At 39.9% G+C, this 13,624-nt stretch overlaps 1 protein-coding gene across 2 annotated transcripts in view; it reads right to left on the bottom strand.

The window, feature by feature from the left end:
• Positions 1-5,372: 5,372 nt before the first annotated feature.
• Positions 5,373-13,624, bottom strand: part of LOC117716346 (zona pellucida sperm-binding protein 3 receptor) — a 51,791-nt gene continuing 43,539 nt past the window's right edge. For both annotated transcript variants that reach the window (XM_076941745.1, XM_076941744.1), the window contains 4 exons: positions 11,901-12,101; positions 11,349-11,435; positions 6,361-6,566; positions 5,373-5,770 (listed from right to left, as the gene is read on the bottom strand). In XM_076941745.1, the coding sequence (XP_076797860.1) occupies positions 5,564-5,770; positions 6,361-6,566; positions 11,349-11,435; positions 11,901-12,101 (701 nt within the window). In that variant the 3' untranslated portion in view covers positions 5,373-5,563. The remainder of the gene's footprint in view (positions 5,771-6,360; positions 6,567-11,348; positions 11,436-11,900; positions 12,102-13,624) is intronic.

Raw genomic sequence — 13,624 nt, forward strand, 5'->3', positions numbered from 1 at the left:
CCTGACTTAAATAGGGAGGAAGGAGGGTGAGGAATATGTAATTGGCTACGCCCTCTGGCCTTTAGGTAACTCATTAATATAGAAATCTCTCGAGGCCTAAAGTCTGTAGTCACGCCCTCTACCTGTGTTAGATGACACCTCTTTGGGAGGGGCTGCGTAACCCTACATGACTGCAAGGTGCAGATCAAATGGAGGTCTTCGCCATGTGTCAGGAGCTTGGATTCTGGGAGCATGGCAGAATAGATGCCCGTCCCTCACAAGCAATGGACACCTACCTGTTGGGTCTCTGGGCTACTTCCAGCCAGCGCTTCTACCAAAGCCCAAGCTATCCTTTCACGGCCCCACATCCAGGGAATGCTTGTATACCTTCAATGCCATTTGCACCCAACAAAGACTTACATAGCTCTCTGTCATAAAGCTATCTGGGGATGATGAGCAACATTCTTGAAGTAGCATTCCATTTATAAATTAAAGCAGTAACTCACATCTGCAGTTTTCACTAGCTCTATCCTAGTGGGACACATTAGTTGCTATAAACTATTAGTGTCTGTGGACATGAGGCAATTATTCTGCAAATTATAAAGCAATACATTGCATAATATCTTCTATTTATGCAGTGATTTATACTTTTACACTATTAACTTCATTTATCCTTATAATAATGTGAAGCTTTACCATGTTAATAGGAAAAATGTTCTACTTAATGACCACTACACTAGAGAAAAATAAGGCCCAGAGGAATTAACTTTTAATAATTTAAGAGTATTCACCTAAATGTTGTACCTTAATATCAAATTGTTTCAGCTAGATAAGTAGCTTATTATTATATTTAACTTCTCAATGACTCTATAATTATTTAATTAAATGTATTCCCTTAATACGTATTTCACTGTAGTTTATATGGAGCTGAATTATAGATGTTGGTTGACTACTTAAGAATTTTTCTAAATTCCTTAATTTAAACTATTTACTATTTCTTATAACTTCATAATCATAAAGGACAGGAGAACACCAGAATAGAGACAAGGCTCTGAGAGCCTACGGTTCTCAGAATGTTCCCTGTAGCTTACAGGGTATGCTGCCAAGTCTCAGAGCGGAAGCCCTTGGACACAGCGTTCTCAGATACCCTGGATCAGGCTAAAGGTGAAAATTCTAAATCATTAATAAGTTGATTCTGAGCCAAGTGGCTAAGACTTACTTAGTACGACCAGCATTTTACATCACTGAAGAGGAGGTCAGAGTTGAACAGGCTGGGTTCTCCTGATCCAGTGGCACCCTAAATCTGGCAAAGAAGGACATGAGCTTGCATAAGAGCCAGGATCTGGAGATCAGAGGACAAGTTACAAGAGTGGGCTCTCTCCTTCCACCACATGGGTCCTGGGAATTCGAGTTAGGTCCTCAGCCATCTCAGACCCAACACTAAGACTCTGACTGTTTTCTCTTCCTCACAACATGGATGCTCACTGGCTCTTTCTCACCACCCACCCTCCCACCCCCGGCTATGCATCTCATACAATGTCTACACCAACGTCCAGACCAGGCAGCTCTTCATCAATAGTGTGTATTCTTGATGCATCTATGACATCAAATTAATCAACACTGAGGGTACATCAGTAGAAAAATAAAGGCCTATGTTGTGGTTCTGTTTGAAACCGGGTGAACTACACACAGACATTAAATCGTAATGTACAGCACATCATTACTGCAGACAGGAGGATGGCAACTTACAGCAATATTTGATGCTGGCAGAATCAGGAGAAAGACCTTTTTATCCCAACATTGAACCTCTCACAAAGGCAGTAAGAGAAAAGCTTTAGAGGGAATACTTGCTAACCCCCAAACTTGATCCAGTAGTCACTATCTGAGATAAAGCTGCTCCAGTAGTCGTTCCCAGGTAACTCATGCCAAGACCATATATTTGAGCCTGTGGAAGGGGAGCAGGGCATTGTGAACCTGTATTTCTTATGATTATCCACTTGGGCCAGCAGTGAGTATTTGTTACCTGACATTCCAGAAACAATAGTGAACACTGAGGGAAATTCAAAAATAACCTATATCATCAAACTGAGAGGTCACAAGTACAATCAGATCGTGACAGTCATGTGCATAGCTCCTAGAAACAAAGAGGAACATTGGCCGGAAGTGAGTGAGTGGGCCCTGCTCCCTGAAATATCAAAGATCAAATGTCAGCTTCCCCTGGGAACAGTGAACAAAAAAAGCAACCACGTGATTGCTTCCTCTTCTAAAGAAGACCCAGGATAATTTTAACAAGTCGCCAATTCTGCTTATGAATCCGGTTCCAAAGCTTTGCATACATTACCTTATTTGTTTTCTGGGAAGTTCCAGAGTGAGCCTTGCTAATTTTGCAGACAGGAGAGTGATTCAGGAAGACAGAGTACCTGGTATATCTTTCTTATGACTTGCCAAGTCTGATCCTAACCTCGTCTGCATCAAGCATTTTACGCTATGATGAACTAATTTGCAAACATTTCCTAGGTGGATCCCTGAGACTGTCACTTTGGTCCTAGAAACCTTATGCTTCCACTGTGGTAGGAATGACCGCAGACTGTGGCTTAAGCAGGAGACCAACTCTCCATAAAAACCTACTGAGAATCACTTGTATCAGCCATAAGTCCAAGTCTAGGCCTCTATCTACTTGTGTGTTAAAAAGAATTTGAAAGTAAAATAATCTCCCTGATTATATTAGTCAGGGTTCTCTAGAGTCAAAGAATTTATGGAATGTCTCTACATATTAAGAGAATTTATTGTGATGATTTACAGTCTGTATTCTAACCAACCCAACTGTGGATGGGAAGTCCAAGAATCTAGTAGTTGCTCAGTCCCACAAGGCTGGTTGTTTGAGCTTGTCTTTTGTAGAAGTAGGTTCCAAGAGATGTGCTGGCTTACGTAAGTGCAACCAGTCAAAGAAGAGTGAATCTTCCTTCTTCCAATGTTCTTATGTAGGCCTCCAGCCAATGTACCACCAAGCCTGGATCTGGGACTCTCTTTGTCCCAGGCTGATCTTGAACTCAGAGATCTCCTTGCCTTAGTCTCCTGGGATTAAAGAGTTAGAGAAAGGACTGAAGGAACTGAAGCGCTTTGCAGCTCCATAAGAGGAACAACATTATGAACCAACCGGACCTGCCAGAGCTCCCAGGGACTACACCACCAACCAAAGAGCACACATAGAGCGACCCATTGCTCCAGCCGCATAGGTAGCAGAGAATGGCCTTGTGGAACATCAGTGGGAGGAGAGACCCTTGGTCCTGTGAAGGCCCGATGCCCCAGTGTAGGGAAATGCCAGGGTGGGGAATCAGGAGTGAGTGGGTGGGTGGAAGGAACACTCTCATAGATGCAGGAGGAGGGGAGATGGGATAGGGGTTTTTGGAAGGGAAGCCAGAAAGGAGATAACATTTGAAATGTAAATAAAGAAAATATCTAATAAAAAATTTAAAGAAAAAGAAACCTTAGGAAAGAAAAGACACTTCATAGTGTGGAAACAGGTGCCTTAACACACAGAACAGACATTTATTATCCAGAATTCTTAAACATCTGCACACTAAATTACAAGTAGATGCACAAGCCAATAGAAAAATGAATAACACATCTTAATTAATCCTTTATAAGAAAAAAGAAGATCTGAAAGTACAATAAACATAAGTTGTTCAAGCTCACTAGTCTTCAGGAAACAACAAATTAAAAGCTCATAAAATTAAAAGCTCAGAAAGAGCATAAGAGGAGCAGGTGTTTCATAGAATACTTGCTTTCTGCGGGTGGAAACACACTTTGGTGTGATCATTTTAGAAAAATGCTGAGAAAATGCACAGACACTCACTGGAAACCAGAAATTTCGTCCTTAGATACCTACATGAAATAAAAATCCATATTCTTGACAGAAGACACATGCAAACATATTTTTAGCAGTACACTCATAGTATCCCAAATGGAAAACAATCCAGTAATATGTCTGCCACAGGCAAGTAAAGTGTGGCATAGGCATGAAGTGTATAAAACTAAATAGCATTGAAAATAAATGATCCTCTAAGAGTACCAGCTGCTCTTTCAGAGGACCCAAGTTGAGTTCTCAGCACCCACATGGCAGCTCATGAGAATTTTAACTCCAGTTCAAGAGGACTTGGCACCCTCACATAGAAGTGCAGGTAAAATACCAATGACACAAAAATAAATAAATCTTTTAAAAAAATGAACCTCAATAAAACACACAATACACGTACACAGGTGTGTATCAAAAAAAAAGGTGAGGCTGAAATAATTTATTGTGTCTATCTTAGTTAGAGTTTCTATCACTGTGATTAAAAAAAACATGAACAAAAGCAGCTTGGGAAGGAGAAGGCTTTACTTCATCATATAGCCTAAAGTCAGTTATCCTGGGAAGTCAGGGAGGGGCTCAAGGTAGGAACATGGAGACAGGGATTGACTCAGAGGAGGAATGTTGCTAATTTCCTTGCTCTCCTAGCTCTCAGTTTTGTGTCTTATATACTCCCCAGACCACTGGTCCAGGGATGACACTAGTCACAATGTGCTGAGCCTTCCCTCCTCAATGGTTAATTAAGAAAATGGCCGCAGGCTTCCCTACAGGTCAGACTTACGGAGGCATATTCTCAGTGTGGTTCTCTCTTCTCATATAACTCGAGCTTGTGTCAAGTTGACAAAAACAAACAAAGAAATAATCTAAAATGCAGGGCATATATGTGATTTAATTTTATAATGTGGATGGACACACAAAACCAATTTGCTTTAAAGGGAGACAAGAAATCTTTGTAGTGTGGATTGTGACCAGCAGGGGACACCAAAGAATCTCTGCAGTCTGCAGTCTAGTAAGGTCTCTCTCTCTCTCTCTCTCTCTCTCTCTCTCTCTCTCTCCCTCCCTCCCTCCCTCCCTCCCTCCCTCCCTCTTGTTGGGAGCCGACTTTAGTAGAAAGTGGCCTCAACACCCTCTGTCTCTCTTCTCTCCCTCTCCTCCTTCCCTTTCTCCCTCCCTCTCCCCTTCCTCTCTTCCTACTCCCCCTCCCCTCCCCTCTCTCTGTCTCTCTCTCCTGTCTCTCTCTCCTTCTCCCCCTCCCTCCTTCTTTCCCTTCCCTCTCTTTCTTTCTCACAGGAGAATGTTCCTTAAATTAGCATTCTGTTCTGCAGGTACAGAACTGGCAGGCACTGGACTCATGGGACATCATGTAATGACATTCAGTAACAATTCAGCAGGATTGAGATTGGGACAGGGTGAGTTACATTCTTTGTAAGATAGAAAATAAAGGAGAAATAAAACCATCTACAGACACATTAGAGAGTGAATTTGTGTTCCGAGTAAGTCCTATTCTTGTAACACACTGAACAGAAAGACAGCACAAAAATTTGATACTTGATAGTTTATATTTAACCATTTCAGTGAGTCAAGCCAAGTAGACAATGACTAGACACTCATGAATGACATAGATTCAAAAACAAAACAAAAAAAAAAACCTAAGTTCTTCTGGCCCAGAAACCTTTTAACAGGAGTGGTGGAGCTTAAGTGTCAGTCTAGCTGCTGCATGGGAGGTTCTGTATATTAACCAAAAGGGCTAAATGACCCATTTATTTTCATAAATTGAGGTTTCCTGTGTAACCTTGTCCACTTCTCTTTCTGATGTTCCAATTGTTCGATCTCTAGAGACAGCTTGTACACCTCCAGGGCCCTTTGCACATCTTCTGGGCTTGAGAGGCACTGCAAGAGTTGTCTGCCTTTGTTCACTATTCTGCAGTTTTCCAGGATCCCCTAAAGGTAATTTAAAGAAGTAAGAGGGAAAAACACAGTCTGAGAGGGATTCTTTGCAAAACTGAGGCTGAAATTGTTGACGGACAGAAAGAAAATCAGGAAAGGTTTTGCATCCTACCACCAGAAAGAGGGTTTGGAACCCAGGCCAGACTTGAACCCTGGACTCTCCTGTGCCCTCCTCCTTGTTGCTACTAGGATTATAGGTATCTGCCACTACATCTGCCTCTTGAAGAGTAGGAAAGTGTAGCCAAAGAAAAGATACAGAGCTACAAAGGGATCCAGAGATCCCTGTAAGAGTAGGTGAGGGGTCCTGCGCATGATCCAGAAGCCTAGCAGAAGTGTCCAGACCACAGATATGTAAAGTTATGTTCAGGGCACTAGGTCTAGGAAACCTTCAATTCTCAAGTTCTGGACCCAGCCATAGGGCAGAAAAACCTAATCCTTCCAACTCACTATGATGCTTCATGGTTATAAGTATGAATCTGGTCAACTGGAAATCCTTGTAAGGGTCAGGTGACACCATCAAAGACTGGGGGACAACCTGTAATGAAGGATGTAATCACAGAGGTTCCTGGAGTTGCTCCACTCACCATCTGACAGTTGGGTATCTCAGGGTACCATGTTCTGTTCTCTGAACAAATGATGTTTGGAGAACCAACTAAGTCATATCCAGGATCACATTGAATGGTGACATTTTCCAGCTCAGCATATAGATCTCTCTCCACAGACAGGTTTCCATTTATGACTATTGGTTTGGGACAAGCACCTTTAATGGAACTCTCTGTTGCATTTTCTTCTTCGTAGAGGCATCAAATTGAATCAGATAATGAAAATCATGAGAAACTTTGTCCATATTTGCATTCAGGTTCTGCAAAACTTATTAATTTCAATGATAACTATAATAGTCCTAATATTTATTGAGGAAAAACTATATGTATATCTATCTGCCAAATTTTTGTTACCTCATAAATTTTATTATTATACTTCTATGAACTAGTTCCAGTTGGTACTAACATTTTACTAACAAGGAAACTAAGAATGTTAATAAATTTCTAAGTCTCCTCGTAGCTTTTAAGTGTTAAAGGCTAAGCCTGGCCTTTCTTTCCACGCCTTGGTCAAATGTGTGATGCTAGGGATGCCCCTCTCATTGGCCTCCCCTCTTAACAGTTCAGGGATCAGTAGAAACAGTGGCCTTTGGTTGCCAGCACAATGATGAAGGAACCAAGGACAGTGAGAGGCAGTCACATCTCAGTCCTCATCTTCATTCAATATTAGCTTAGCAACCAGGGGCATCATCAGCTCATAGAAACCAAAAGGGCACAGAAACATGGTGGCTATCATAAAAATTCAGTGCAAGTTTGCAACACTTCATGAGCTATGAACCCTCGAGATTCTTCTTCCTTGAATACTTGGAAGTGAAGTGAAGGTTGATGTGGAAAGTCTAACAAAGGCACAAAGAAATTCTTAGACCCAAGTTATCAAGTCTAGTTTCTAAGTACTTTAAAACGCTATCAACAACTAAGTCATAGTAGTTACTTCTGATAATGTTCTATCTGTTCTTTTAGGGCTTAAGAGGGGAACTAATGTTCATTTTTAATGTTTTGGGGTCATTTTTTAAAGTTTTCCATTTGTATTTTAAATATACCAGATAGATAGATAGATAGATAGATAGATAGATAGATAGATAGATAGATAGAGATAGATGAGATAGATAATAGCTAAATATGTAGATAGATAATATATAGATAGATAATAGATTGCATAGATAATAGATTACATAGATAATAGCTAGATAATATGTAGAGAGAATAAATAGATAATAGATAGATAGATAGATAGATAGATAGATAGATAGATAGATAGATAGAACAATTTAGGTAGGCTTTGATCAACAGGAAATATTTCTGTTACTATTTTGTAGCTCTGTCTTCCATGCATCGCTAGTGGATCTGGTATGACAGTAAGGAGCCAAAGGTACCCAATGAAAAGACATGCAAAACACACACCAAGTTCAACCAAAACATACCTTCCAACACATTCACACATAGAAGCCTCGTAGTAAGGGGGTATCTGTCTATTTTCTGTTGTATTCTGGGTAGTCTACAGAAAAGTGAGCTTACTTAGGTTCTGATTTATGGAAATCTAGAGGAATGGGGGTTTTCTCTGGCGCCTTCATGCTTTGGTGGCAAGTGTAAAAGAATAAAACATCCAGAGAGAGCAGAACAGAGAGCTCATGTCTACTACAGCCCTCCCATTTGTCAGTAACTATTTCTTGTTGTTGGAATTCTATTAATACTTTTGTCTATATCTATATTCTGAAAAGTTGTCATCATGTTTTTCTACAGTTGTCTCAACATCTCTGGTGTTTAATTAAGATATTGGATCCACATTGGATTGACTTTTGTACAGGATGAGATCTATGGGTCTAATTTTATTCTTCCATGGGTACTTGTCCAGTTTTCCCAGCTAGCACTGTTAATTGAATAGGCTTTATTTTCCTTGATAAATTGTAAAATTTCTGTTAGAAATTAGGTGTGCATATCTATACAAGTTTACTTTTGTGTCCCTTATGGTCCATTGCTCTGTATGTTGAATTTTGTAGCAGTGCTGTGCTATCTTTGTTACTAACCCTCTGCATCACAGTTTGAGGTCAGGTGATGTGTCTCTAGCTGTGTTTAGACTGTTCAGGATTACCTTTGCTTTCTGTGGGATTTCTATGTATCTGTGTTCTGTGAAGAATGTCATTGGAAGTTTAATGGCGATTGGATTGAATCTATACCTTTCTTTGGAGAAGACAGCTATTTTCACAATGTTAATTCTGCCAATCCAGGAGCAGAAATAATTTTTTCAATATCTAATGTCTTCTTCAATTTCTTTTTTTCAATGTCTTAATGTTTTTCTTCTCCTTGGCCAGGTTTATTTCTATATATTTGAAACTTATTTTAAGTTAAGTAATTTTATTTCATGTATGTGAATGTTTTGCCTGCATGTATGTATGTGAACCATGAATGTCTGACACCTGAAGTCAGAAAAGGTATCTTGTATCTCCCCCAAACTAGAGTCAGAGCTGTTTCTGAGAAGCAAACCCAAGTACTGTGAGAGAGCAATAGGTCTCTTAACCACTGAACCATCTCTCAGTCCGATATTCCTAGATATTTTATTATTTTAAGCTATTGTAAGTGGGATATTTTACATAGAAGGCTCATTACCGGTATATAGGAAAGGTACGGATTTTGTTTCTTGTTGGTGGATAAATGCATACATTTATGTTTGATAATGAAAGTATAAGTCATATGTAAGGCTTCATGGCTTCAAACAGATTTCTAACTGCATAGAAGTTCATTGAGATGTACAGGCTCTGGGCCTGGTTAATATGGGTGTGTGATTTGGGGGGGAAGGTCTTGTTATAAACTAATAAAGTTTTAATTTAAAAAAGTATTATCTCTGTCAACACTTCTAGGTGATTGGGGAAAAATCCAATGCCTGTTTTTTACTTTAATTTTATCTATCAGGATACTGCACCAGATGGTACAAATACTTCCAGTCATCTGATCAGCCCCGCCCTGCCATGGCCAAGAGGGGGTGTAGGGGAAGGGGCAGCGCTGCATGTCTCTGAGTGTCAGACCTTCTCACTTCTTCCACATCCCCAAAGTCTGCAGGATGAGGTCTATTGTATGATGATGACCCAGTCATCTTCTGAGTGCTGCAGCAGTAGAGCAGATTCCCCGTTCCATGGGACAATATTGGGACCAGGATGAGGAGGAGCATTGACAATTTCTTGGTCTAAGGCTGTGCCTACAGGTTTCTGTGGCACTGTTCTCTGCTTGGTGGATTCAGACAGGCTGTATCTAGCCTTTGTCAAGCCCCCTCCACCATGTCCATGGTCCTACAGTCCAATACCTCTTCCATGTAAAAACAGGGAAGGAGGAATTTGTACATTGGCAATCTCCCAGTGTCAGATTCTCCTACACACTTTACAGTGTATATCTGCCATCTCCTGTGACTGTGACCTTTGTCATCTGTCTTGGGCTTCCCGTAGCACATACTGTCTGCAGCTTTACAGCTCTCCTCATAGCAGATTCTTTGTGTCTTTTAATGAGAAGAGTTGTGGTCGAACTCTTCTCCATGGACACCATTTGACATGGCATGTGCTAGCTAGCTTCTCTGTGAAAAGCCCAATGTGGGCTTTATTCCTGTTTTATCTTGTTTCTATAGTGGTAATTTTTTTTAATCTTGACTTTCTTTTATTTAAGCATGTATGTGCGTGTGTGTGTGTGTGTGTGTGTGTGTGTGTGTGTGTGTGTGTGTGAGAGAGAGAGAGAGAGAGAGAGAGAGACAGAGAGACAAAGACAGAGACAAAGAGAGACAGAGAGTTGAGTATATAGAAAGGGAGCCATGCAAGGGAAGGAATAGTTCTTAAGATAGGGGTAAAGAGAACATAATATATTTGTAACATGAAAGTAGAGCACAGTAGAAGATTCTCAGAATAAACAGAAAAGTAGGCAGCAAGGAGAAAAGGGTAGTAGGGGGAGGAATAAATTAGAACAAAGAATAATGGTACAAATGTATTAAAGTTCTATGATGAAACTCACTGGTTTGCATGTTATACATAACAATTAATGAAAATAGGAAAATATAAATATATACATATATACATATAGCACACACACACACACACACACACACACCCCAAAATGAAGATGCTACCTCCCATGATGCTGGTCAGTATCTCTGTGATTAATAAGGAAAACACATAGGGCTAGTATGGTTCATGCTCTTCAGAATTAATCCCACCAAACCATTTGCATAATATTTGCATAACGTACATTTTTGCATATATCTTTAGATTAGCAGACTAGGTGTCCCGCAAGGCCAGAGGCAAAACAATCCAATCAGTAGACACTGAAGCCAAGCACTGATCTTTAAGCTGTTGCTTTCATTGATTTTGTCTGGGCTTCTTTACCTTTTAGGGAAGCTTGGATGAGGGGAAATGCTACCATATTGTGTGGCAATAAGCTGTGGTCATGATAAGGAGCCAAAATGTCTGGTACATACTGGTCAGGAAATAGTATATCTGGAGCCCAAGATAATCACTAGAGTATCGCATGAGTTCTAAAGGGAGGGTGGGGGCGGAGGAGGGGATTATCCTGAGTAGGCAATTGTGAAACATGAAGAAATTCTCATCATGAATAACAGCTAGAGATATCACATCTGTCAAAAAAAATCCAAGCCTATGCAAGTGCTGACCAAAGGAAATATAGACGGAGCAATAGCGAAAATAATGTTAATCATATAAATTACAACCCTCAGAGCAGAAATAAGTTACTTCTTTAACTCTCTTTTACAGTGATCTTTAAGACTACGGATGGCTACTATTTTCTCCATGATTATTTCTCATCTTTCAACCCTCCTTCCCATGATGATCCCAGTTAACTACCAGATCCAAAGTTATCATCTTTAACTCTGTTTTTATATTAACCCAAACAATGGCACACAATAGACTCTGTCATGTTGAAGTAAGCAATCATTCATAATAAGATATTAACATTACTCTATGATAATATTTTCAGTGTCTCACCATGATCAAATGGATAGCTTTTGTTTGTCACATTGGTTTCTGTTATGTTTGGGAAGGTGAAAGCAAGACGATTTTGCAGGCCTGAGTCTGAACAAGAAAATGAAAAAGCTGATGTCAGTCACTAGAACTCAAGTCTTCCCTCTCATTCAAAACAAAGTCATCCATTGTTTCATTAATTATATAAGACATTCGTTCTCCCTGGATGTACAAAGACTTATAGGATAGTCTTTTATTTTACTAAAAATTTGGCCATAGTGTTAACAGATAATACATGCAGGAACATTAACAAAACGAGATACTGAAGAATCTTATTCAATGTGCTATGTGCCCTGCAAAAGCTTTTGTAAGCCCTCTTGTCAGTATACCTTGGTCTACAACTCTATCAATAGTTTTGATAGTGCCAGGGTAGCTATCTGTGATCTTCTATATAATACACATTGGATAAATAATTCCAAACTCACATCTTTTTAAATGATTACTCTTCATAGAACTACATAGAATCCCTTGAGATATCTGGAAAAGGATGATGACAAGTTCCCTCAGTATTCTTACCTGTCTGACATGATGGTATTGCAGGGTCCCACTTGCCATCTACTTGACATGAACTTCTTCCATCCGTAGACATAGGGTAAGAACCTTCATTACAAATATAGAAAACATAATCTCCATAGGCATAGATGCATGTGCCAGTGAAATCTCTCCTTTCACTTACAATTTTGATTTTCTCCATATTTGGTGTTGGGCAGCATATCCCTGGGAGATTAAAAGACACGTACGTGTTTCAGTCAGAAAGACACCTTTGGCCACTTTCACACCTTTCACTCTACCTTATGAAAAACATTAATAAATCAAACTCATGGAAACAGGATAGAATGTTACTTTCAGAGAAGAGGAAGAATTAGTCAGTAGGCATAAAGCTTCAGCTGAATAAATTCTAGAAATGTTCGATGCAAAACAATACAGAAATACAGTGAACAATGCCAGACATTGGTCGATAGAGTATTTTTAACTTTTAGTGTTGATAAACATGATTTGGAAGTAAAAAAAACAAAAAACAAAAAAAAAAAAAAAAACAAAAAAAAAAGAAAGAAAAAGGTTTATCAAGATGGCATAATAAGTCTTTATTTGATCAAACATATTGCTTGTTACTTTTCCATTTCTGTGATAAGACAACAAGGCCAAGTCAACTTATAAAAGAAAGAGTTTAATCAAACTTAAGGTTTCAGAGGGTTAGAGTCTATGATGGCAGAGTGAGGGATTGGCGGTTGAAGCAGCAGGTGAGAGGTCATACCTTGATTTATAAGCAGGAGGCAGAGAGCACACTGGGAATGGTGTGAGTCTTTTGAAACCTCAAAGCCTTCCCCTGATGCACCTCCTCCAACAAAGCCACATCTCCTAATTGTTCCTAAACAGTTCCACAAATTGGGGACCAAGTGTTCAGACATATGTGCCCGTGGGTACCATTCTTACTCAGACCACCACATGTATACCTGGAACCACTATTCATGCACTAAAAAAGTACCTTTGCAAAGTTAGGAGAGTCTGGTGAGAGGCCTCAGTAACTAGCTTAAGCCTAGTAAAAAGAGAAGATGTCTTGAAGAAGGTAAGAAGGAAAGGGTTGCCTGTGTCATGGTTGTTCTCTCCCATTTCACCCCCATTCCCAACTCAAAGCACTGCAATAAGGAGAGAAGAAAAGAAAGTAGATATAAGTCTTAGAACCTGTATCAGGTTTGCTTCAGGGACCACTATTAGACAAAGCTCCATGACCCCTACTTCTAGGTTAGTGTTTATGGACAGAATCTCCATAGATAAAAGAAAATCTGAGACCCCTGAAGGACAAACATAGAAATCTTCTTTCTGTTGCCTGTTATGGTATGAGCCTAAGGACAATCTTCCAAGGGTCTGTTCAGGTGTAAGCTTCCAGTGGGACCTAGATTAAAGTTAGATTTAGTGACCAAAATAATAGTTTCTAAATTTCTCTCCTCAATCTTGAACATCCTTAACCTCCAGTCAAGGAAGACTCCATCTGCTGACGTAGCATAAGGAAGTAAGCTCGAAACTTTACAACTCCTGCTATGGTAAAACCCAACACAGGCAGAACACAGTACTCCTTGACCAAAAGGTAGTACCCAAGGTTTGACTCACTATTACCAAGGTACCAGGTAGAAACACAAACAAGGCTGGGGTAGGATATTCAGTGCAGATTATTTCTGGTAAGCTTCTGCACTCTCTTGCCAAAAGTAGGCAAGAGCAGGCAGGCATAGAAAATGGGGTCT

The sequence above is a fragment of the Arvicanthis niloticus genome, chromosome 10 (genome assembly GCF_011762505.2).
Source record: "Arvicanthis niloticus isolate mArvNil1 chromosome 10, mArvNil1.pat.X, whole genome shotgun sequence".
Lineage (NCBI taxonomy): Eukaryota > Metazoa > Chordata > Mammalia > Rodentia > Muridae > Arvicanthis > Arvicanthis niloticus.